Source organism: Callospermophilus lateralis, chromosome 4, assembly GCF_048772815.1.
Source record: "Callospermophilus lateralis isolate mCalLat2 chromosome 4, mCalLat2.hap1, whole genome shotgun sequence".
Lineage (NCBI taxonomy): Eukaryota > Metazoa > Chordata > Mammalia > Rodentia > Sciuridae > Callospermophilus > Callospermophilus lateralis.
The window spans coordinates 149,560,646-149,586,059 of NC_135308.1; the positions used below are offsets into that span (position 1 = coordinate 149,560,646).

The 25,414-nt window shown below is 43.5% G+C and overlaps 1 protein-coding gene across 1 annotated transcript in view; it reads right to left on the reverse strand.

Moving 5' to 3' along the window:
• The window catches only part of Pah (phenylalanine hydroxylase), a 67,858-nt gene that overhangs the window by 34,514 nt on the left and 7,930 nt on the right, over positions 1-25,414 (reverse strand). Inside the window, exon 3 of the mRNA XM_076853241.2 lies at positions 10,071-10,254. Coding sequence (XP_076709356.1) covers positions 10,071-10,254 — 184 coding nt within the window. The remainder of the gene's footprint in view (positions 1-10,070; positions 10,255-25,414) is intronic.

Sequence of the window (25,414 nt, forward strand, 5' to 3'; positions counted from 1 at the left end):
CAGCACTGCAAGGTCACAGGGTATCCACTAGAGTCCAGAGGCCTTTGGTGGCTTCTGGGTCCCATTATCACCCCCCAAAAAGCTCCAAATACAGCCAGTCTGGAGAAGTGGCAAACCCTGGGGGCTAAGGACATAGATCCTGTTTCAAGACCCAAAGCTACTTTGTAACACTGGGACTTGGGGCAAATTCTTTAATCTCTCTCTTCCTAGTTTTCCATTTGCAAAATGACTATAGTAGGATGTCCCTCAGCAGTGGCTCACTTCCTGGCTGCGCCAAGCATGAAGGACAAGCCCAGTCCAAGGACCCCAGGAGCTAAAGGCAGGAAGCCCACAGAGGACCCCCAGACAGGCTCAACCCCAAGTCCAGTTGTACTGACACTTGATATCATGCAAGGGACAAAAGCACCCAGGAAGCCGGCAGGTCTGAGCTCAAGTTTCCTCTCTCCCACCGACAGATCACACAAGTCTGAGCTGATTCCCTAATTCCTGGAATCCTGGCTTTTCATCTGTGAAATGGGCCAGGGAACCGATCCCTCACTGCCTACTTGTTCAGGGTGGGAAGCAACTGACTCACAGCAGGTTGATCTGCGTCATCAGTCATTGTATCTGAACCTCACAAGAAACCCTAGAGATGTTTACCTGGTTAAATACAGTCAGGGCAGGCCACTGGTAACAGAGCCAGAGCCTATACTCGTGTTCCCAAATCCTATACTGGCCAAAAAAGTTGTATTTCTCCTCTAAAGTTACTTTTTTTTTTTTTTTGAGAGAGAGAGAGAGAGAACTTACTGTATAACAGATCAGAGCTAAGTGGTTGGCTCGGGTCCATTGTCTCCTCTATCTCTAGGAGGTGGACATTATTATTTCCATCCACTCAGGGGCCAACTGAGGCACAAAGATACAAAGTGGCTTGTTCAAGGTCACTGAACTGGCTGGGCCAATATTAGAATTTTCCACCTATGTAGGTCAGCCCCAGGCCACACTGGCTCCTGTCCCCCCACCTGGAGTGAGAACAGAGATATTGAGCTAAAACAGGACCCCAAAGAGGCTGGAAGAAGTCCCCTGGGACACCCTGGGCCCTCTCCCCTGAGCCTTTTGCGCCTCTATTCCCCTCCTTTTTCGCTTTCTCTTTTTCACTGAAGGCTGCAGATTCCCCCCACGTACCAGGGTCTCACAGAACTGGGAGTAGAGACTGACCCCTGCGACCCAGGCCTCTGTTTTGAAAAGTTCAATCAGATTAGCTCATTAATGACCTTGCCGAATACCCTGGCGGTAGGCCGGCCTCCACGGGCCCCTCCACAGGCCACCGGGCCCGGTTAATGAATGACTTGGCCGGCTGGTGCAACAGAGGCCCTCTGTGAAGTCAGAGTCACCCGGGGAGTGGGGGGCAGATCATTAATAAATATTGATTTGGCTCCAAAGGAAGCAGCCCGCTGGAGAGCTGGCCCTGGACACCCACGTCGTGGTCCCATTAAGTCAGGGTCAACTGCTCAGCTAGGACACCAAGGGGCGGCTGGCTCAGGAGTGCTCCTGAGCCAAAGGCCCCCACTGGCCTGGCTGGAGCCTGCTTCCTGGCCAGCAGGTCAGAGCAGGCCCATTAAATTTACAGCAGTTCAAGGTGCAGGCTGAGTCCAGTGGAACCCCTCCCGCCACCAGATGTTCCCTAGCCCCAGGGCTTAGCCAAGGAGGCACCCCGGCTTGCCTCCAGCCTGTCTCAGGGAGAGCAATAAATCCTCCAGTTCTGAGGCCCAAAATAGAAGGGTGTTTCCACCCCCACCACCCAGGCTCCCGGATGTCGCCTCCAAAGCAATGGTCTCCGGCCACTCAGACAAGCAATCGCTGTGCTGACCCCGGTGGTTCCCACAAGGGGAGAAGGGGTGGCAGCTTACACCTTGCAGAAGAAGATGTTGGAGGGTTTCATCTTTCACTTCTTAAAAAACTTCTTCTTTCTTTTCAGAGGATCAATACCCTTCAGGAAGGTCTTGGCAAGAAGGAAGGATTCAAAAGTTGGGCCCTGGTGCAAAGCTATTACTCTCTAACTCTAAGATAGCCTTGGTCAGGAACAATGGGTTCAGGGCAAAGCATCTATTCTTTCTGTTCACATGTTAAAATAAAAACCAAAGGGCCAGATGAATTAAAGGGATCTGGCCCATGAAGGAAAAAATGTAAATGTGTTGAATAAATAGACAGAGTGAAGGAATAGGATAAGAGTGAAATTATGAATAAAGAAAATAAAGTCCTGCAGGGCTGTTTATTCCAGCTACCTACCTATGCAGTGCTACCTTCCAATAGATGTCATATATCTCATAAAGACATCTAAATGGCAGATTGGCCACCCTGTCCCCAAATACCAATCCTCATGCAGCACTGAAACCTGGTGATGGCGACTCAGAATTAAAGTTGTGATCGACTTGCATTGTGTCGATGCAAGTTGAAACCTGGAAAGCCTCTTCCACGGATGGTCTATCTCACTCCAGGTGGTCTAGCCTGGCCCTGCTCCCTCCCCTCCATCAAATGAAGAAAGACTAGGCTCAGCGCACCTCCTAAGGAGACCCCCAGGCATGTCATACTTCTCCATTGCTAGAGGACATCCTGCAAGAAGCAGCGACCCACAGATGACAGGACACACAGATGCAGGCACCAGCTCAGTCTCTTCTCTCCTGCCTCCTATCCCGGGTACGTCCCTGGGTGACATGCGTCAATTCGGGATAAATGTGAACTAAAGAGGAAAAGGTGGTCAAGTTGATTCTGGTTTCTGAGGACTATTAAGAGAAGAAAGAAAATCCCAATAAATAGGATTTTTTAAAGTCAGGGCCATGTCATTTATAAAAATGCTAAAGAAAGGGGTTGGTGCTGTTCCATGCTACAAACACTGCCAAGGAGGATGACGAAAACTAAGTAGGCTCTTTGTTTTGGAAATGGTTGTGGTCAGAATGATAGGAAAGAAAGGAAGAAGATTAAAAGGGGAGGAAGGAGGAGAGGATGGAGGAGGAAGAAAATGGGAAGAAAAACCGGGGGAGGAGGAACACCCACATGGGGGGCTGGTCTCTTGCCTCTTAGGCCTGGGCTGTCTCCAGTAGGTCCTACGGCCAGGTGGGGAACACCCAGCCCAGGAAGAAACACCTGGAAATGGGCGACCCTCTGCAGGTCCCCACTAATCCCACCCATGAGGCTGCCTCCCCAGTGCTGGTAAGACTGGCCCCAGTGAGGGGAGGTAGCCACCGTCTCCCTGTGTGTTACTGGCCTGGTAGGTGTCCACATCCAGGGAGCTGGGGTTGACAAATGGACGGTTATTGGTGGTTACTGGTCACAGAGGTCTCTCCCTCCTGATGGAGATCATGGGCCTGTGACCTCAGCCTGTTCCACTAGATCCTGCCCTGACAGCCAGCGTACCTCACAAGATCCCCTCCTTGACCTACAGAAAGCGGTGAAGAGGGTCTTCATTCCATCTCACAGATGGAGAAAAGGCTGATATGATCAACCGCAATAGGAAATGTCAGTGTGCAAAGCAGAGACTCAAATCCTGAAATCCTGGCTCTCAATTTGTTATTATTATTATTATTATTATTATTATTATTATTATTATTTTACCCAATGGCACTTAACCATTAAGCCACCTTCCCAGTCCTTTTTAATTTTTTTTTTCTTGAGACAGGGTCTCTCTAGATTAGTTAGGGCCTTGCTAAGTTGCTGAGGCTGGCCTCCTAACTCAACCTCCAGAGTTACTGGGATTATAGATGTGCACCATGGCACCGGGCTCTGACTCTCCATTCTAAATGTACTGCTCTTTCTGAGTCACTGTGATGCTCTCTCCAACCAGCATGAATGCAGAGTGGCATTCAACTATAACTACTTCATATCCTCTTACTTCCTTTTTCAATTGAGGGATCACACCTGTCCCACAGAGAAAAGGTGTTCTCAGTCTGACTTCTAAGTTTCACAGTTGTTCCCAGCATATGAGAGATGGGGGATTTTCTTTATCCCAGATCATGAATTTTAGGATTCTGGACCTGCTTAACCAAAAGATTCATTGTCTACCCTGATAAAAGACTCAAGGATAAGTTTCCTGCCAACATGGGTCCTACATGCCAAATACGTTATGCAAATTATGTTGTATAATCCACATAAACGCGTTGGCACCCGGGTATTTTCATTTTCAGATGAGAAGAGCCAGGTTTAGAGAAGACTGGCGACCTGGGCAAACAACAGCAGCCCAGGAACTGAACTAGAACAATGAAGACTGCAAAATAATCCACACTGCCTTTCAACTTGACCTCTCTGTCTCGTTTTCTATTATTGACAACAAGGGTATATCATCTGCTTGCTGTACTTTCCTAAGTTGGTTATTGCAAAGTTTAAATGAGACAACCTTATGGGGAAAGAATTTTAAAGATGATTTGGCATACAAATAAGGAATTCTTCCTAGAATCTGGTTATAATTTTGTAATCTCCCTTAGCTTGATCCCCTCTGACCTGGTCAATTGGATGGCTTCAGAAATAGCATTTGCTCAGGTTTTCTCTTGCCAATAAATAGTGCTGCCCAGATTTCAAGGAGCAAGCAAATACCAAGGACGTCAAGGACCTCACTGGGTATCCCCTTCCCCAAATGGGTTTATTCTTTGAGCTGAGGGTCCGCTTGCTCTCAACAGGAGCAGGCTGTGAAATAGAAGTCACTCTCCAGTGGTCAGGATGTAGGTCTACACCAACACATCCAGCAAGCAACCTTTAAAACAGAAAAACTGTAGTCGATTCTGTGTGTTTTTAAAAACATGCAAACCCATGGACTTCTGCAGACATAGGGCTACAAGCACCTATGTCTAACCATGGCCATGACAGGCGTCCATGGGGCAAATGCATGGGAGAAATTTTAGAACTGAGAAGAAGGCAATGAGAAGATGGAAACAGAACACACAAGCAAGTGGAAGGGCACAGGTGGCCGGGATGGAAAATCCCAACCAGAATCCGCATTGGCCTCTAGCCCTAAGCTGCCTTCCTCTAGAGATTCCTAACTCTTTGGGAACCACAACTCCTTGGAAAAATCTTCTCTCCTAAAAAGTGTGCATGCATATGTATATGTGCCATTGTGCCCCCAATCCCAGGGGGGCTTTTCAGAGCACTTTAAGGGATCCTGTTCTTCCCCTATTCTAAATTGATCTGAAACATCAACCTTACTCAGCACAGCTGTTCAAGGCAGAAATGGTGGAAAAGAGAGAAAACTCAAGGGGATGGGCGGGGGGGGTGGCTATTAGAGGGAGGGGGAAAGCACTGGGAAGTTGCTTTTGTCTTCTTGCAATAATCACAAGAGCTCCAAGCTTATATGGATGGATGGATGGATGGATAGATGGATAGATAGATAATAGACAAGAAAGAGACATAGAAAAATATGTAGACATTCACATATACATACACAAACAGATACATACGTAGGTAAGTAGGCAGGTAGATACATACATGCATATTACCTAGGCAGGCAGACAGATAGATGATAGATAGACAGACAGACAGCCTTTCTGCTCCACACAGAATATGCAGTTGTATTTGCAGCCTGGACTTGCTTAACTTCCACCCCAACACCCTCATAATTACCATAACTTGAATAAAATCTAACAAGTATCCATCTGCTCTTGGAAAAATAACGCCCAGGAGATGAATTTCTCACAAAGTGATCTCCTCCACCTCCGTCCCTCCAAGACGCGCTGTCCGTCTGCTTCCCCTGGCTGCAGTCTGTCTCCACGTAGGCATTTTCCATCCCCCCCAGTAAATGCAATGTCATGCCGAAGACTCAAAGGGAAGGTAAAAGGATTAGGAGGTTGATCGATGGCCGATATTAATGCTCTTTCATGTTGGGTTGGAGAAGGATTTGAGGTCCTCAGGAGAGAGGGTAGAGGAGAATAGACCTCAGCTATTCAAAAGACTCTCTGGATTAAAATCCTATTAAACTTACATCAGCTTCTCCAGGAGGCATTTGAGAAGGTTGGGGTTTCTTTAACATGTCACCATAATTAACCTTCCCTTAAGCTGTTTTGGGTGGGGAACTTTAGCAATTAAGAAACTGAAAAACTTTCATTTTCTGTCACCCACATGGCTTTTTGAATGGTTTGAAAACTAGAGTGGAAAGTGGTTTAGCTTTAATTGATTTGAGGGGTTCAGATCTCCCACTTGAACCTGCTGTCAGACCCGCCTGAGATCTGAGCCCCTCATTAAAAAGGGCATTTTGTCCAGAGAAAGAATCAAAGGTTCCGGGCTACTCCAAGGCTTTTCTTCCTCTGATCACTGCCCACTGAGGCCTCGCAGAAGGAACAACTCTGTAAAGAGACCGTTGTTTCCGCTACAAAAATCTGGGCCCCAACTCCACAACTCTTACCACAGAGACCCAAGGGGCCCTCTATCCCTTGGCAGGTGCCACCTCTGCATCTGCTGCATCCCTAGAAGCTGTTAAAAATAAGATGAGGTCAGGTGGGGTGGTCATCAGGGCATGTCTGACCGGCCATTCCAAGAAGTAAGGGTCCTGAAAGACTTGTTGTTTTAAAGACTTAGAAGTTTTCTTTTCTCCAGGTAAAATGTCCCCCCAGCTTCAAACATCAGCACCCTGCCATTTGGAGCAATGAAGTGAGGAACCCTGCTAAGGGACAATACCCCTACTGCCTTCCGCCTCTGATGGACTCAGTGGTGACGACGTGATACCTCTGTGGTCCTCAGAGACACACAGCTGTCTCTCTCACAGCATCCTTCTCTCCACGGCATTGACCTGGGTGTCTTGTCCTTGCCAGACAGTGAGATCCTGTGGAACAGGCAGCTGGCCCCACTGTCTCCACAGCTCTGATCAGTGTCAGGCACAGCACGGGGGCTTCAGGGCACCCCTGCCGGTGACCACACAGAATTCACACTGGGCCTTGAGGCGAGTCATGGCCTCCATCCTTACAATAAAACATGAAGGAGGGAGTCTGCAGGGCCACGTGACCTCCGAGGTCATGTTGCAGTTTTCAGGGTCTCCGAGACGTTGTGTACAGACTGGCATTTTGTGGCTCCTGCATTCACGTCCCCAATGATAATAATTTATAAGGATGATAATGATAAGAAAAGAGTCGCTCGATTAAGTCTTTAAGTTTGTTCCCGGTGCTTCCTAGGTGTGATTTCTTTCGTCCTGCGGGGCAGAGACTCTTGTTTTTCCCGCTGGATACAATAGAAGGCTGCAGAGGTCAGTCATTTGCTCAAAGTCACACCAAGTACAGGGCGCCCTGGCTCCGGAACCTGGCTCCTAACTGTCCCGTGATATCCCTGCTGAGAACCTCCTTTCTGAGCCTCCAGCGCGGGCTGCGGCCCTCCAGCTGGTCCACATACATCTTCCAGGCCCCTCAAGGGGCCACCTGCCTGCTTGTCAATTGCTTTGATTTCCGACCCCAGAGCCCCAGCTGGCCCAGCCTCCACCTGCTGCGACCAGAGGCAGAGCTTGCCCCAGGATCCTGGAGGCCCTTTGTCCTGAGGGCCTGCAGCTCCTGTTGGGAGCAGGTGGCCGGAAAAGCAGGAGAGGACAGTCACTAGGGAGGCAGCTTGAGAGGCTGGGGGGGGTGGACAGAAAGGGCTGAACAGAGGACAAATTCCAAGGGCCCAGTCCCTGGATACCTGAGCCCCTGCGTGGCTGTCCATGGTAGGCAAGGGCAGAGCCCAGGAGCAGGCCTCATTGTCTTAGTGTTACCTTCAGGAGGAGAGGGCAGAAGGAGTCTCCTAGGAGGGCCTTGGAGCTACCATTTAGGAAATAATTCAGTGGCCTGTTTGACAAAAGCCACTTCTGTGGCTCATTTTTAAAGCATCTGCCTATTAAAATCCTGTTTTTAAATCATTGTTAATTGACACATAAGAACTATACATATTCTTGGCACGTTCAAGGTCCTGGGTTCAATCCCCATCATAAAGAAAAAAAATCTACCTATTTATGAGAAAACATGTATAAATTGTATAATGCTCAAATTAGGGTAAATAGACCCATCTCCCTAAACATGGATCACCTTGGTATAGTAGGAGTATTAGAAAAAAATTTTTTACTAGCTTTTGTTTTTGAAAAAGACAGTACATTGCAGTGCAATAGAACACCAGGACTTATTTCTCTTGCCTAACTTTAACTTAGTATCTATTAACCAATTCAGCTACAGTGCTTGAAATTCTCTTGACCTAAAGGTTTTTATTGTTCTGAAAGAAACTTTTGATTTTACAGTGGAAAAAAAATTTTTGATTAATAAACAAGTTCACCACAGCCATCACAGTCTTAAATATTTACCCAAATGAGTTGAAAACTTATGTCCACACCAAAGCCTGCTCATGAATATTTATCATAGCTTTATTCATAATCACCAAAGATTGGAAGCAACCAAGATGTCCTTACACTAGGCGATTGGATAAACAAACTCGTGAAGTTCATATGGAATATTATTCAGAGACAACATGAGCTCTCCAGTCAGGAGAAAACATGAAGGAACCTCACGTGTGTGTTGCTAAGTCAAAGAAGCCAGTCTACGGGGCTACACACCATAGAATTCTAACTCTACGACATTCTAGAAAAGGTGAACTTCAGAGACACTAAAAATATCAGAGGTTGCTGAAGGGAGGGTAATGTAGGAGGGAAGACTAGGTGGAGCGCATTTTTATGGCAATAAAACTACTGTTTATCTGATGAGGATGCATGATGTGCATTTGTTAAGACCAATAGAACTATACAATGCAAAGCATGAGTCTAAATGTAAACCGTGGATGTTAGTTCACAAAAATTTATCAATATTGACTCGTCAAATTATAAAACATGTTTTGCACTAATGCAAATTCTTAATAAGGAGAACTAGGGATAAGGAGAATGAAGACATTGGAATTTTCTGTGCTTTCTGCACAATTTTTCTGTAAACCTAATGCTGTTCTAAACTTAAAGTCTATTAAAAATATGCTTTGGACCCTAAAACACAGCTTCCTGTTTCACTATATTCTTTTTAGGCTAATCATAATCATAACAACTTCATACCATCGTTTACCCAGCCCTCTACTATGTCAGATACTGTTCCAAGCATGGTTTACATATTATCTCATTTAATGCTTGTATAAGCTTAATGAAAAATTGAGATCAGAGTAGCTCAAGGGACTGGTCAGAGTCTCAAAGTCATAATGGGGCGGAAGTAGGACTTGAATCCAAGTCCATCTAATCTCAAGCCCATACTTACAATACCTATGCCCTATCACGCTTCGCTTCTCCAGCTGACAGAAATGGGCAGCATTTTGGTAAGCAGAGAACAGGGCGGCATAAGTCTTAATAAATCCTGTGTTTAATCATTCACTCACAAATATTTGCTGGGTACCGAGCACTGAGCTGAACTCTGAGGATCTACATACAGGTAAGAGGGACCCCTCTCCCATGAGGAGCTGGCAGTTCAGAAGCAGAGGCAGATAAAAAGACAGACAATGACAATGACACCTTTAGGACCAAGGAACCAGTCAGGCCCAGGTCTTGAGACAGTCCTCTGGTGGCAATGGAGACCACTAGGCGTCTTGTTCTGGATTTGCACTCACATAGGAAGCACCTGGCACCCTAACCATCCCACCTCTGGAGGTAGAAGATTGAGAGATGATGGATTCAGGGTCTAAAAATTGCAGCGAGAGAAAGAGAACTACTAATCTAAGAAACAGCTATTTTACAGGGGAGGAAACTAATTTGCTCTATGTCCCTGACATGCTAAGCTATTCCTGGTCCCTTACCTACATCTTCTTGTCTACTCCCCCAAAACGGTTTCCAGGGGAGGCATTATTTGTGTGTCATTTTATAAAAACAGACCCCTGTGTCCCAGGATTTCTCTAATTCCTTTGTGGGGGGGTGGCAGAGGGTACTGGGGATTGAACTCAGGGACACTTAACCACTGAGCCACATCCCCAGCCCTATTTTGTATTTTATTTAGGGACAGGGTCTCACTGAGTTGCTTAGCACCTCGCCTTGCTGAGGCTGGCTTTGAACTCGCCCGCGATCCTCCTGTCTCAGCCTCTGGAGCCTCTGGGATTATAGGTGTGTGCCACCCGCGCCCGGCCCTTCTAATTCTTACCAGTGTCTTTTTTCTTATCTCGGGAGAGCTGGTGGACAGTGGCGCCAATGTCATGCCTCAGGATCTTGATGATGCTGGTCAGGGCAGGCATGCTGCGTTTATCCAGGTGGGTGAAAAATTCATACTCGTCCTTGTTTAGTCGAGAAGGTCTGGACTCGATGTGAGTCAGGTTTATGTCATTCTCCTGGAAGAAAGAATCGAGTGTGAGGGGACAGTCACTGTGACCGACAGAGGCCAAAGGCATAAAGCCACACCCAAACACAGCACAGCAACATGTAGAGGTGAGGGGTAGGATTTTGTTTTTAATAACAGTAGGAGAAAGTCCTTAAATTATCAACAGATGTTTTCTTTTTCTTCTGCAAAACCAAGTCCCAAATGGCAAGTGGTGGGAGGAATTATTCAAATGTCACGGTATTTGATCACATGGAAACCTAGTACTGGCTTAGATTTGCTACCACAGGATTTTGGTGTGGTTCAAATATCAAGGACAGTGGTGGCCAAAATTATTTACATAGGAAAAAACCCCCTTTTCCAAGTTAAATCTCACACAATCTCAACTAAGAGACAGTGCAGAAGCAGCGTTGGTTTGCTGAAACAGAATTCTCAGCACTCAGACTTCTTGGCTTTACATCTAAGTTTAAAGTATATTGGTTATGAGATTTTAGGCAGCTTATGTTCATCTTTCTAAACCTCAGTTTTCCCATCTCTAAATGAGTGGTCTTAAAGATACCCACTTCATCAGTTCCTTGGGAGCCCTGGATGAGCTGGTGCATACAATCCCACTACTTAGCACATAGTAAATGCTCAGTAAAAATTAAGTAATTGCCATTAATATCTTCATATGATCCCTTGGGTTTCTTTTATGTCATTCAACAAGTGTGTGTGTGTGTGTGTGTGTGTGTGTGGGTGTGTAAAAAACACCCATCAGATGCCAATCATCTTTCTAGATAATTGGGGTCCCTCAGTGAACAAAACATTCAAGTTGAAGATATACACACAGCAAGCATAAAAGATAATTTAGTTATTATTTTATAAAGATAAAGGATAAGGAAGGAAAGCACAGCAGAGCAGGGTGAAGGGGAGAGACAGTCCTGAGAAAGAACGAGGGTGCCTTGGCATATTGGATAGGGGGACACATGAGTTTGTTTATCTTCTGACTTCCCGAGAGAAGGCAAGACTGATGTTGGGTCAGTCCAAAGGAGTTGACAAAGGTAAAGAGTCTAAGGTCATGTGCCTGCCCTGTTGAAGGGACAACAGCAAGACCAGCATGACCAAGGCCCGAGGAAGTGATGAAGGAAAAGTAGAAGAAGTCAGAATAGTGCCAGGGTAGAGGCCAGCTAAGCAGATTATTCGGAAAGAAATAGGGGTCTTACAAGGTTTTGAGCATAGGAAAATAGGCTTTCCCAGTGTCCACAGAATCAATCTGACTCCCACTTGGAGAATAAGCTTTGGCGGTATGACAGACCCATCCATAGGTCTGGCCTCCTGCCAGGAGGCCATTGCTGTGATGTGGGATATGATGTGGCTGTGCCCTGGTGGGTGAGAAGAGGTGAAATTCTTGACACCTTGTGCAATGTCCTCAAAGGACCAAAATTATCAAGGCACATGAGAAAGATTTGTGGGTAAAGAAGTAGGAAAAGGTCCATCCTAATCCATACCACACTCAGATTTCACCATGACTTTGAATCACCATGTGGCAGAACAAGGAAGATTCTAGAAACCCCAGGGAAAGAAGAGGCACCAATTCGGCCTCCTGTCTCCCTGCAGTGTGTTCTTTAAGTCAAGCACGGTGGGTCAGGGGAGGCGCAGAGATGGAGAAGCAGCTTCTACTTTGACCTTACTCTCCCCAACCCCTCAGACTGCTCTATAACTTCTTCAACAAGCACTCGACGATGGACAAGTAAGTTGCTCTGTTATTTTTCACCACTAGAATCAGTGAGTAACATTACACATACACTTTTCCCTCCTTGCCTGATTTCTCAACATCAATGCCTAGGAGCCATATTGCTGAGTTGCAAAGTTGTGTTCCCTTTAAAACATTTTTATATATTGACCCATTGCCCTTGGGAAAGGCCATACTCATCCACGCCTCTTCTCTATTAGAGCCTTACTTCTCATCGGCCCAAACTTTCAATATTCTTGACCTGATAGTGAAGTAAACTCATAACTCATTTTTTTATTTAATTATTTAGAGGAGACCATACATTTTTTTTTCCTGTGTTAATGATCATTTGTATTTCTTCTTTCATAAATTACTGGTTCATGCCATTTTCCCATTATGAAGTTTTCAGGTTTGTTTTTAACTGATTATTAATAACCATTTGTATATTGGTGTTACCTCTGTTATATGTAATTTTTTCAAGTCATTTTTTATGGTTGGCTACTCTTAAATACCTTCACACATACAAAAAAATATTTAAAATGTTCTCAAAAAATGTAGGGAACTAAAAAATAAAGTAAGTCTCTTATGAGTTTTTAGGGATTGCACTTGAAATGCCTTCTTAGAAAAGAGCAACTTGTTCCGCATCACCACCTTCATGTCAAGTCTTTCTCAATTTGTCCAAAGAACTCCCTAATTCTACAATCAAGTTCCCAGAGATTTACTTTGGCATTGATGGAGTTCTAGGTGCAAAATCACCAGAACATAAACAAGAAGCACACAGCTGGCTGTGTCATTTGTCCAAATGCATTCCTAAAATTATGATGGTGGTGATGATAATAGTGATGGCAAGGGCACTGCTGGATAACCTGAAAGTCTCACTTATCTCTTGGCTCTGACTTCCTTCCAAACAGAGGGGATGTGGGGCCTGGAGCCCATTTCTAACAATGAGATGGCATTATATCAGTTCAGAAGGAGAGATGGGTGTTGCTCAGCAGCAGAGCCTGGTGAAATCTGGTAAAACCTGCTGGACCCCAACACAAAGGAGTGAACCTTCAGCCATTAGCCAGTTCCCAAGGGAAGTTCCCCTGATGCTTCAGCATGCCACACCCACATCCCTACCAGGAGCTGTGAAAGTTGCTGTGTTCAATGCCATACAAATGCAAAAATAAGGATTATCTACTGTGGCTACTCAACTTCCATGTTTTTAGACGGTGACATTTTAGTTCTTTTGGTTGTTTTCTTACATAGGCACACAAATAATTAGTTACTTAAATCCACCCTCAAATTTTAAGTACTTAGCATATCAGCTGCTGAGAACACCACTAGTGCTAGTTCATTACAGAGAAAAACCAAGGGAGTATGGTTTATGTTTTATTAAAACAAACAAATAACAAGGGTGATCTCAACATTTAAATGAACAGAAAATGCCCTGAAAATTCAATAACCTAAATAACTCTAAAATGTCAAAAAAAAAAAAAAAAAATTCAACCAGATAGTTGAAGAGGTCTCTATCTTTGGCCTTGTTTATGGTCCAGGGTTGAGAGGCCACATAGAACTACAGTAATGAAACCTTTTCCCACTTGAGGATCACTTTACAGTTTGATCTTCTTTTCCGTGAGCATTCCTATAATCCTTTGAGGACATTAAAGAAAATGTAAAAAAAAAAAAAAAAAGTAAAATCGGAACTGAAGATGCTTTAATGCCAGCAAAAGGGAGGGACAATTATCTCTTCTGCTGTGAGTCATTAGTCTCCTCACCACACTGCCTTTCCTGCCAGGGATCAAGCCCTCCTCAAATGTCAGCTTTTATCATTATCATTAATATTAAGTCAAATGCAAAAAGTTAAGGGCCCTGGATATTTTTAACTAAGTGACCTCAGACTCTCCTCCTTCTGTCCCCCCCCCCCATGACCCCAAGAACACAAGATGCTGCCATCATTTGTGGGCTCACGTGGTGACCAGGTGAGACTAGATGGAGGCCCGAGTAGTGGACAGACGGATCCTAGGAAGGCCAGAGAGATAATGTAAGCTCTGAAGCTATCTCTGGCAAACAGATTATTTCCTAAACAAAGCAAAGAGCAAGATCATCCTTCCTGGCTCAGGAAGAAAGAGAATGGGAAGTTTCCCATTTACTGACCTATGTTGAAACTTCCAAACGAGAGACAACCAACCCCTGCCTTCTGTAGGGCGGAGAACACAGAAGAACCAAGAACCAGAAAGGGACACGTACGTGGGGCAGGCTTATTTGTCCTAGAGTTTAGGGTGCAGGCCAGGGGCAGTAGGAGGGGGGGTTTGCAGAGGGAGGAAGTTCTGGGAGGCGAGTCATAGGTTAGGAGTGCTCACCACCCACACCCCACCATGTGACGCAGCCGCTTTCAAAGAGAAGTTTCTTACTTTGGGAATAACCACAACACATATGCCATGACTCAGTCATAATGCTGCAGATCAGGCTAAGGGGAACAATTCACAACACTTTTCACCAAAGTTTTTTTCTAGCCAAACCCAGAGGAATGACTAAGTAGATTGTAGTACCCTCCCTCAGTGGAAAATAATGCAACCATCAAAAAGCAAGTAACAATGACATTCAAAAAATAAAGGGTCACCAATCCTTTAAGATGTGTTAAAAGCAGCAATCTCTAAATGATGGGTTTAGGAGTGATTTAGTTTGTTTTATTCTTTCTCATTTTTTGTATCATAGTTGAACTTTCTAAAAATATCATTACTTTTATTATAAAAATTAACTTTATTTATTAAATGATTATAATGATAACCACTCAGAAAAATACTTGTGATGTACATTAATCTGTGGTAATTAAAATGCATTTAAAACAATTATGTCAGGTCCAAAATAAATCTTGGATGAAAAACATCAAAATGTTTATTGTGACATCAGGTGAATATTCCAAGTCTTACTTGAGAGGAGTCTCTGGCTCAGCAGGCACTCAACATTCAGCTGGGGTCTTTGTTTCTTCCCCATTTCTATCAATCGGTTAATAATTAACCCTGTGTTTACCAGGCAATTTCTTTCCTGGGGTGTGTTCCTGTTTATCAGTACAGATCCTTAGAAACAAATAATTCTGATTGCCAAGAGAGGCTTTAGAAATTAATTTCCGAGCCTACTTAGGATCATAATTTTGTAAATGAAATTTTCTAAATTAAACAGGAGTTCTTTGTAGGTCTCCAAACCAACCCACCCACAGTCACCATATCTTGATCTTACTCCAAGGGGACAGGTAAGGAAGGGCACAAAGGTTCACTGTTAAAAAAACATTTCTTGAAGGTGGGGGGTACCTGGGGTTGAACTCAGGGCCCTCGACCACGGAGCCACATCCCCAGTATTTTGTATTTTATTTAGAGACAGGGTCTCACTGAGGTGCTGAGCACCTCACTTTTGCTGAGACTGGCTTTGAACTAGCGAGCCTCCTGCCTCAGTCTCCCCAGCTGCTGGGATTACAGGTGTGTGCCACTGAGCCCTGCTTAATGTTAAACTTTTAAAAACCAAGTTCATGATTTGTTCAAAAGTTAACTTATTCATACACGTGACCCACGCAAAACCTTGATTGATTAGGACTCTGGAATAGAAAGTGGATGGCAGGTTAAGATGAATTGCCTATTTTACAAAGGATGGACCAGAGGCCTCTTTCTTTTCCCATCTTGGAGGAGACTTTTTAAAGAGGCTTTGGAAACAAGTGAATAAAATTATAGGATTCACAATGACGATGCCTTGGCTTGCTATTCTGGATCCTTTAAGTTCCATTTTGTATTTTATTTTTCATTGACAAATAATTGCATATATTGATGGGATACAACATGAGGTTTGGCTTTCTATGTACCTTGTGGAATGATCATGGGAGGTTCACCTATCCATCGCTTCAGCTAGCTATCATTTCTTTGTGGTGACAACATTTAAATTCCTCTCTGAATTGAAATATTTGCTACATTATTAGTGACTCTGCCATGGAATGGGTCCCAAACTGGCTTCACACTGAAGTCCCCTTCTCTCCGTCAGTATCTGATTCTATGAGGAAAGGAGATTGGTCTCCTGAAAATAGCTTGGGCTTCAGAACCAGCAGAAGTTCAAATTCTCATTCTGCCACTCACTGCCCTTGGATGTGCTCACTGGCCACTCTGAATTTTTGCTTGTGTTTAAAGATAACATTTCTTTTTTTCCTGGCAGCTTAATGAATGAGAATTAAAAGGGTGAAAACATGCCCAGCACCCATTGGGTTGACTCTGACAAGCACAGTCAACTCCTGGTGTATTCTTCCTCCTCACCTTGGAGGGCTACTTAGGCTACCGCCGTGCCTTGTTGTCAACTAAGTGGTACCCCAACCTCTTTGGGAGGTTGCAAGGCTAATTTTCCATTAGAGATTCTTCTACAACATGAAAGACATCTGCAAAGAATGTCCCTGGTGGCTGGTCTCAGAGAACAGGTAGGAGCTTTCAGTGATTCATTCCCCTGAGCCCCTCCCCTGTGCCCAGTGCTGCTCTCCGTGCTGGTGTGAGCGAGTGAACAAAGCAGGAAAAAAAACGTCCTGACCTCGTGGTGCTCAAATTCCCCAAGGCAGAAATAAACAAGAGCTATGGGAAATGAGTCAGATGCAGTCCCCAGACGGCGTTCAGCATAATAGAGAAAAGTAGAGCAGGAAAGAGGGGTCAGATTCAAAAATATATATGCAAGGGACATCTAAGCATAAACCTAATGTCAGTGTGGGGACAAATCTGAGGGAACAGCAAGCACAAAGGCCCTGGGATAGACAACATAACTGAGGACCACAAAGGAAACTAGTAGAACTGGGGGAAGAGTGAGCAGGATGGAAGGTAACTGGACAAGAGGCGGAAAGGTGACCAGGATAGTGCTGGGAGCCATCAGCCAAGTAGGTATGACAAATTCCTTGCCAGCTTACTCCCATGCTGTCTAGTGGAAGGACTTCTGAAAGGTGACCTTGCTCAAGGACCAGGGCAGGATCCGTGTTTAGGGAGTTCCCCCTTTAGAATAGGGCGGTTTAGCATAATAGGAGATTAGGGTGTTCCCCCTTTAGAATAGGGCGTATCCTGCTGCTGAGTTCCTCTTGAGTGCTTAGGGTCAGACAGTATATTTTGGGAGACAGAAGCCCATGCAGAGTGGATTTGGGAGAGAGTGGATTTGGGCAGAGTAGTGGATTTGGGAGAAGTGGATTCGGGCAGAGAACGTGGATTCCCCCAGAACGTGTTTGTAGACCGCCGGTGTGAGTTCGGGAATAAAGAATTGCTGTTTGAATCTACAAGCTGTGTGGAGACTCGTGATTTGTGCCCAGCCGAGAGACTGCGGCAGGATAGACCCTGGAAGGCCATATTGGCCATTACTTTGATCTTCGGTTTTTACTCTAAGTGATTAAGGAAGCTATGGGAGGCAGAAGAGAGAGATGATTTGACTCACATTTTTACAGGAGCACCCCAGCAGCTGTTTTAAGAGTAGACTTTAGTGAGAGGAGGCAGAGGCTACTACCATGTTTGGGGTGATAAATGATAATTGCAAAAATTAGAGAAATGTCACGGAGGTGCACAAGCAGGACTTCTTGGATATTTCACCGATCTCTCTTGTGAGAGGGTCAGCAACAGCCCTGGCTGGCCAAAGGTCTAAGGAATTATGCCAACAGGGTTTATCAGAAAACCAGAATCATCCAGGAAAATCGGAGCAGTGCAGTTAAATTCTACATGAAGCCCAAGACTAGTCCACTGCACCCGGCGGTGGGAGTCGGGGGTCTCCAAGAGAAGAAAGCTGGAATTTCAGTGGATTCTCCCCCTGGAGACTCTTCCAGGAGCTCACCCTGGCTCCCTCTTGGAGGGTCCTCTGCCACCCCTGGGAATTGTCTTCTCTCTGTCCTCTCCCTCTGTTAGAGATTCTGCCTTCCCCATGTCCCCAATTCAGAGGAACCTGTTCCTGGCTCAGAAGAGCCACAGCAGCAGCTTATCCTGGCCTCTGCCCCAGGCCTCAGGGAGAAGAACTTCTCTTTCTTTTTATTCCTCCTTCTACAATTTTTTCTGTCCAGCTGAGTGATAAGATATGGAGGATCAAAAAGACCTTGCAGACTATTCCATTGAGGCTACTGATGAGGAGTCCCAACTCTTGTGTCACCAATGGGCCACCATATTCTGTCTACACCATCACAATATGAGATCTGGCTTCATAATGGAAGTTTTGAGAGCCAGCTCCATGTTGCTAGTTCTCAAATTCGTGCAGCTAAAAGCAAGGCTAATTTTCCCTTAAGAGATTCTTCTACTTCATAAGCCATCAACCCTCTGTAACATGTTCAGGGTAATAGCGTTTATACAGACAAACACGGAAACAACCTAAATGTCCATCAAGTGGGTGAATAATGTGTAATCACACAATGGAATAGAGAGGGGGGAAATGAAAAGCAAGAGCTGCACACATCAACATGGACAAACCTCAAAAACAGGGTCCACTCCCCTCCCCTAAACAGGAAACTGCAGAGGGAATTGCAAATATGATTTCCCTATTACGAAGAGCAGAGGTTTACAAAACTATGTGTCACTGGTGGGTATCTCTATATAACAAAAGTATAAAAGGTCGCATGAGAATAATGTATCAAGTTCAGATTAATAGCTACCTCTGAGGAGGGAGGTGCCTGGGGAAGGGGAACCCAGGGACTCGGTTGGCTGTACGGTTTTATTTCTTAAGCAAGTGAGTTCTATGATCTTCTTTATAGCATTATCTATATTTTGGCATTTACATCAAGTGAAAATGTCATCTGGGCTATAAAAACCTTTTATTTTCCAATAGAACTCAAACATCTTATTTTAAGTAAAGAAGAAACGTTCTTGGGAGACATTTTGCTGCCCGTGGATGTTTTGGACCCAAGACCAGGGGGTAAAAGCGGTTCTCGTGATTCACCTTCAATCCCGTCTTGCTCAGCAAGGCCCCGGGGATCACAGGTGAGGCTTTAAAGTTCAAACCTGAGAACAACAAACAACCTGTATGTTCTGGTCCTTCTGCTCCCAGAAACGCTGAGGTTGCACACAGGAAAGGATTTGTGGATTCTGCAACCTCTCCACTTGCTCTTCTCCTCTCACCTTAAGGCTGCTGTTCCTTCATTCTAGAATCTACCCTTCCTCTGCCTCCTCCTGGCCATCATTTTCACATTTCGCCAGAAATAGTATGACTCCAAGAACCCACTTCCACCACCACCTTGTCGGCCTCGGGCCTGGGTGAAGAAGCCCACAGAACCTTGAGTTCCTCGGGGCACCGGCTGTATACACCATGGAAACTCCCTGTTGATGCAGTCTTCACGTTTTACGGGCAGTGGAGGGCTGTTTCACTGATGCCCGTGACTGCATCACCTGTCTAGGGTGTGACCACAGCAGATACTCCAAAGACACTAATTAGATGCATAAATGAGACAATGTGAGATCGTCCAACATCTGATTAGGGAGGAATGAATTCTTTGGGCTTGAGTAGGTTACAGCAAATGGATGTGATTAATATGACTGTGTCTTCTCCTCTTGTTTACAAAAGACCAGTGCACTGTGAAAGTGAAGGTCAGTTCTGAAGCAAATTTTATGTGCCTGGCCTTGGAGAGCTTCCATGGTCTGAAGCTCTGGGCCTCTGAGATGTCCTGAGATCTCAGAGCTCCATATCTCTGCTCTGTGTCTTTGCTTGTTCCCTTCCCTGGAGAATACACGGCAAGGTGAGTGTTGGAGGAGGAAGGGAGACCTCCTCATTGCAACTCCCCCCAGGAGCCTGCTTCTAATTTTATAGCTCATTACTAAACAGTCAGACTCTCGGGAGATTATTTTCCTAAGAAGAATTGGGACGTAAACTAGTAGGGACTAAAAATATAGAGAGTGATGGAAAATGTTTAAATAAACATATAAAGAATTAGAGGAGAGGGGCTGGGATTGTGGCTCAGTGGTAGAGTGCTCGCCTAGCATGCTGGGTTTGATCCTCAGCACCACATAAAAATAAATAAATAAAATAAAGGTCTTGTGTCCAACTACCACTAAATATATATATGAGTTTTGGTTATTCTTAATCATCTGGTCTTAAGTCATCACAAATCTTTCTCAAACTCCACCACCATAAACACAGGAATCTGTACATATTTTACAAACATCCACCCTACCGTGGTGGTATATCCTGAGGCAGTTACCTGCTGAGATCTCCAAGGCCAGAAGTCCATTGACAGACCACGTGATTCCTTAACAGGATGGTGACTTTAGATCTAAATATCTGAGGAAGAGATGAACTCTCATCTCTTGGCGGGGAAGCCAACCTGGGTAACTAAATATTTCAGACCTCATTTTTTCTTTGAAGAGTGTGCTCCTAGGAGTTAGAGACTAAGGAAGTTCCACTACATGGAGTCAGGACAAGGGGTCAGAGGGCCTAGGGTCACATTACTGAGTCTTTTGTTTATTATTCTGAGCAGTTACTGAGATTGGCTAAAAGTCTCAGTTGCAGCTCTTCCATGCCATTGGGCACCAAGGGATGGTTCTACTTCCTCAGGCATGGAGTTTCTGCCATGGTATTTAGCAAGAATCCACAGAACACAGATGGACCTCCCCATACATGAGATTTCTCACTTTTGCCGATCTTGGAGGAGCTGCATAGATTTTTCTCTTTTGTTGCTTTAAGGAAAGACAATATATTTATTCCACAGTTTGATTTGATTCTGCCCTGCCTTTTGCTGACTATTTTGAAATGTTGAAATCAAGATCTTTCAGTGCTCCTTTTGCAGTAGAGATATTGCCTATAAGTGATTTGGAACATGTCGCCTCCAATTTCTACTCATTGACCTTGTCTCTCAAGTTAGAGAAAATAACTAGGATTCTTCCATGATCAATCTTAAAATTTGTTAATTAAACTCTCAAGTTGCCTACATCAAGTCTTTTTTTTCTTTAAACCAAATAAAACTCATCCTTAAACTATTTTTCCTAGCACTAAGAACTTAAAAGTCCCTGAGGCTCTGTATCCCTGTAAAGATAATGGAGCACAGAAATAATTAGAACACGTTTATTTCTTGAGATCTTACTATCTGCCAGATACTGTTCTAATGACTTTTCACGAATTAATTCATCTAATTTTCATAGCAGCCCTATAAAATAGGTTTGTCATTACCTTTGCTTTAAAAAATGAGAACACCAAGCCACCAAGAGTGTAAATTGCTTCCCTGTGGTCATGCAGCTCAGAGGTGGCACAACTGGGTTTTGAATCCACATGGTTTGGTTCCAAACAGTAAATTGTGAACCCCAGCGCTGTTCTGTTCCCCAGTACCTCACACCTAGGCTACCACTGATGGTCAAGAGCTCATAACTCTAAGCCAACATTCATTTAGTGAGACACTCATACCAGAAAAACTAGTAAGAGGACTTCCCTAAATAAGATCTCATGACCAAATGTATTTGGGACATTCTGAGACAGAACATTGAATAGTTTCCTCCCTGAAGATCGGTGTCTGATCGTAGCTTAAAACCTGTCGTGGCGTCAGAGTATGAAAACTTTCATCAGGGGAGTTTTTTAAATTAAGGAAAAATAGAAATCCAAAGCCATGAGAGAAATGACAGAAAACACTGAGTATATCAAAATTTAAAATTTCAGTATGACAAATGATACCATAAACCCAAATAAAATGAAAGGGTTTGGGGGGAAGTATTTATCACACACATAATAAACTTCAGATTAGATAAAATTTCAAAAATCAATGAGTCAAATTTACAAAAGGAAAAAAAATGATACCCTCGGTGAACAATTCATGATTTATGAGAGAACATTTCTAATATTATGAAAAATAAAAAGATGCCCTCTTCTCACTAATAATCAGGGAAATAAAATCTAAAGCAATAAATTACCATGCTTAACCCATTTTATGGTCTGAGATTAAAATAATATTAAGATACATATATAAATGCATATATATGTGTACACACACACACAGGGGATTGAATCCGGGGCATTTAACCACTGAGCCACATCCCTAACCTCCTTTTTAAAAAATATTTTGAGACAGGGTCTTTCTAAGTCACTTAGGGCCTTGCTAAATCGATGAGACTGGCTTTAAATTCGTGATCCTCTTTCGTCGGCCTTTTGAGCCACACTACTTAAGCACATATTCTTAAAGATAAACTATTGGGAGTATAAATTGGTACACAATATTAGGGAACAAATTAGCACTTTATGTTAAAATTGAAAGTGCTCATACCCTAAGATCAACAAGTCCATTTCTCGGTACTTACTCTAGTAAATATTTGCATATTACGTACCAAAATAGGCAAATAAATAAATAAAATAAGTACTACAGAGTTATCTTTGGCTGCACAAAAGAGGAAACCCTGTAGGAGTCAAAAATAAGGGGATGAATAAGTCGTAGTGCACAATATTAAGAACTATGCTTCAAAAGTTAAAAGGTATTAATATGTGCGTATATATCAACATGTATATACAATCAAAATATTGCATTTGATAATATATGTCTACATATAATATGCATATATATTCATTCTTACTGAATAGTTCTAAAGCAACTGTTTAAGGCTTTTACATGCATTAAGTCATTGAATTTTCAGAACTGCTCTATGAGGCAGACTGTCATTTTTCCCATTTTACAGATGAGGAATTGAAGCACAGGTCCTCAAACAGCTCTCTCAAAGCCACAGCCTATGCCCTGTCCCTCCATCCAGTCCATGATTTTGACTGCTGTCCGGGGCTGACTCAAAGAGGTTGCAGAACAGTGTGCACCGCATGACACCTGAAATGTCAACTAACATTTTAAGGACAGGGTGGAGCTACACTAAACCCATATAAATGTTTCCTTGGCCAGGAAGTTTCTAAGAGGGCCAGGATTGAGGGAAGAGAGGAAAGGAAAATAGCTTCATCTTTCATGTTCTAATTTTTCATCCTAAGAAATAATGTGCTCATTTGTGATTTTTTTAATCCATAATTATATAACAAAAAAGGAAAGCGAATATGTCAAAATGCTAAAAGTGGATGATAGTGACTAGTGAGAATCTGAGTAGTTTTCTTGGACTTTGATGCATTTTTCAGTTTGAAAGAAAGAAATATCTGGAGACAGACACAAGAAAAAGAGAATGGGGTCAGGATATTTGCATTATTTAAGCATTCCAAAGGTGATTCAGTTGTTCAAGGACAGCCGTGGGCGGGCTGTGGGGTATAGTGCAGAGATCATGGGCTTTGGCACCTGAGATTCTGGGTTCAAACTCATCTTCACTGTGCATCAGCTGTGTGATCTCGAGCAAGTTACACAACCTCTCAGAACCTCAGTTCCCTCATCCAGAAAACAAGAGCACTGCAAGTTCAATAAGGATCAGATCAAGAATCTGATGTGCCTGACATCCTATAATGTTGTTCCACAAATACTAAAACTGGATTCTCTCCTTTAACTCAGTAATTCAAATGATTATAATTTGTTTAAAATTTTTGTCTTTTTACTTATACATAGTAGACTTTATTTTGACATATTTATACAAGCATAGGATATATCTTATTCTAATTAGAATACCACAGTAGTATTACAGTCAATATTGAGATTCACTGTGGTGTATTCATATATGATTTTGCCAGGCTGTAAAAAAGATATCAGAGGAATGCTGCCCTAGACAATTTCTTGAGTAACTTCTGTATTGAGTTTTTTTTTGAAAAAAAAAAAAAATACACACACACACACACACACACACACTAACAACTGTTCACTGACCACCCAGTACAGTGTCCTGCTTCCTCCTCTGTACAATGGGTATAGTAACACCTCTCAATGATTTGGACAGTTGAGATTCTGGATAATGATTCAAAGAATTCTCCCAGAGCACACATGCGCACGCAACCCTCCTGGGTGCATTCCATCCAGTTCTAGTAACTTAATTACTTGCAGTTTGTTTATTAGATTGTAAACATCCTGCTCATTTACTATTATTTAATCTATTAACTCTGACTTTAGCCTGAGGGGCAACCTCTCGAAGAGAAAATGTGATTTAACTGTCGAACACAAAAGTTGCCCAGAAGGAAGACTTTGCCACTCAGAAAACATGGTTTCTTCTTGACAGATCTTGCTGTGGTTTAGCCATACATCCTCCATTCATTTGGATAACCAGGTTTGATTTTTTAAAAGAGGTTTCATTTTTTTTAGAACAATTTTCAGTGAACAACAAAATGACATTGTATTTATACAGTGTCAGGCACATGTGAGTGTTGCTCAGTGTTAGAGCATGCGCAAGGTCTTGGGTTCCATATCTAGCATTAAAAAACTAAAAGAAAGAATAGTACAGAGAGTTTCCACATACCCTGGCCTCAGTGTCTCTCATTATGAACATCTTATGTTAATGCAGAGCGTGTATTATAATTAAGGCATTGATGCTGATGCGTCATGGTAAACTAAAGGCCATGCTTCATCCATATTTCTTGAGTTTGTGTCTAACTATTGTCCTTTGTCCATCTGAGGAGCTCATTCAAGATGCCACAGACGTTTCCTCTTCAAGTCTATTTAGGATCCTCTTGAACAGCTTTTTAGACATTCCTTGTTTTTAATGACCTTGACAACTTTGAGGAATAGCAACCAGATAATTTCTATAATGCCCTTCCAGGGTTTATCTGATGTTTTCCTTGTGGTTGGACAGGACTCTGGATTTGGGGTTGGAAGAGCTCAGGGGTGAAGGGCCACTTTTACCACATATTCTCCAGAGGAAATGCTGCCAACTTGACTTCTTTGATCTTTTTTAACATGAAGAAAAGCTTTGTTTTAAATATTAGGTTTCTTTTTTGACAATGTCTATCTACCTTGGTCAAAGTGTGGTAAGGAAGTCTGCACTAGGGGAGTAGGAGCAGCCACTCAAATCATTCAGAATTCCTCTGTGTAAGACATCTGTGTGTTCTCCACCTATTTACATACTCATCACTGATATTTAATTTCATTAGCAAATTCAGGGTAAAAATTGACTGGCTCAGAAATTCTCCTTCAGATCCAAGGTAAAAGAGTGAAGATTCTAACTTCCTTTGTTCGTATCTAAATCTAGTTTGAGTCTTAATTGAACAATTAGTGTCTATAAAATCTTGGTCGACTGATGATATAATCACACCCTCTTGAAGAAACCATCCTGGGGGGTCAAACAGAAATGTGTACGCTGAGAGGCGAATCAGTTCCACAGTGAAAGGCCAAAGTGTTTGGAAACACAGAGAAGACAGCAATTTGTGCAAGGATGCTGGAAACAGGAGGTCTAGGTCTGAGACAAGGAGCGTTTCCTGGGTATGGAATCTGCATTTCCACAGAGCTCACTCTTGGGGTCTAAATTCTTAACTACGTGTCCTTGAGTTTCTGTGAGGCCAGCCAAGCTGGAGTCCCAGCTCACCTGTAACCCTGCCTCTGTCCCCTCCCTAGTTCCCAGCAGGGAGTATAGGGGACTTGTTCCTAGTTCTCTGTGCCAAAGGCTCACCACATCACCATAATCGTGACCAG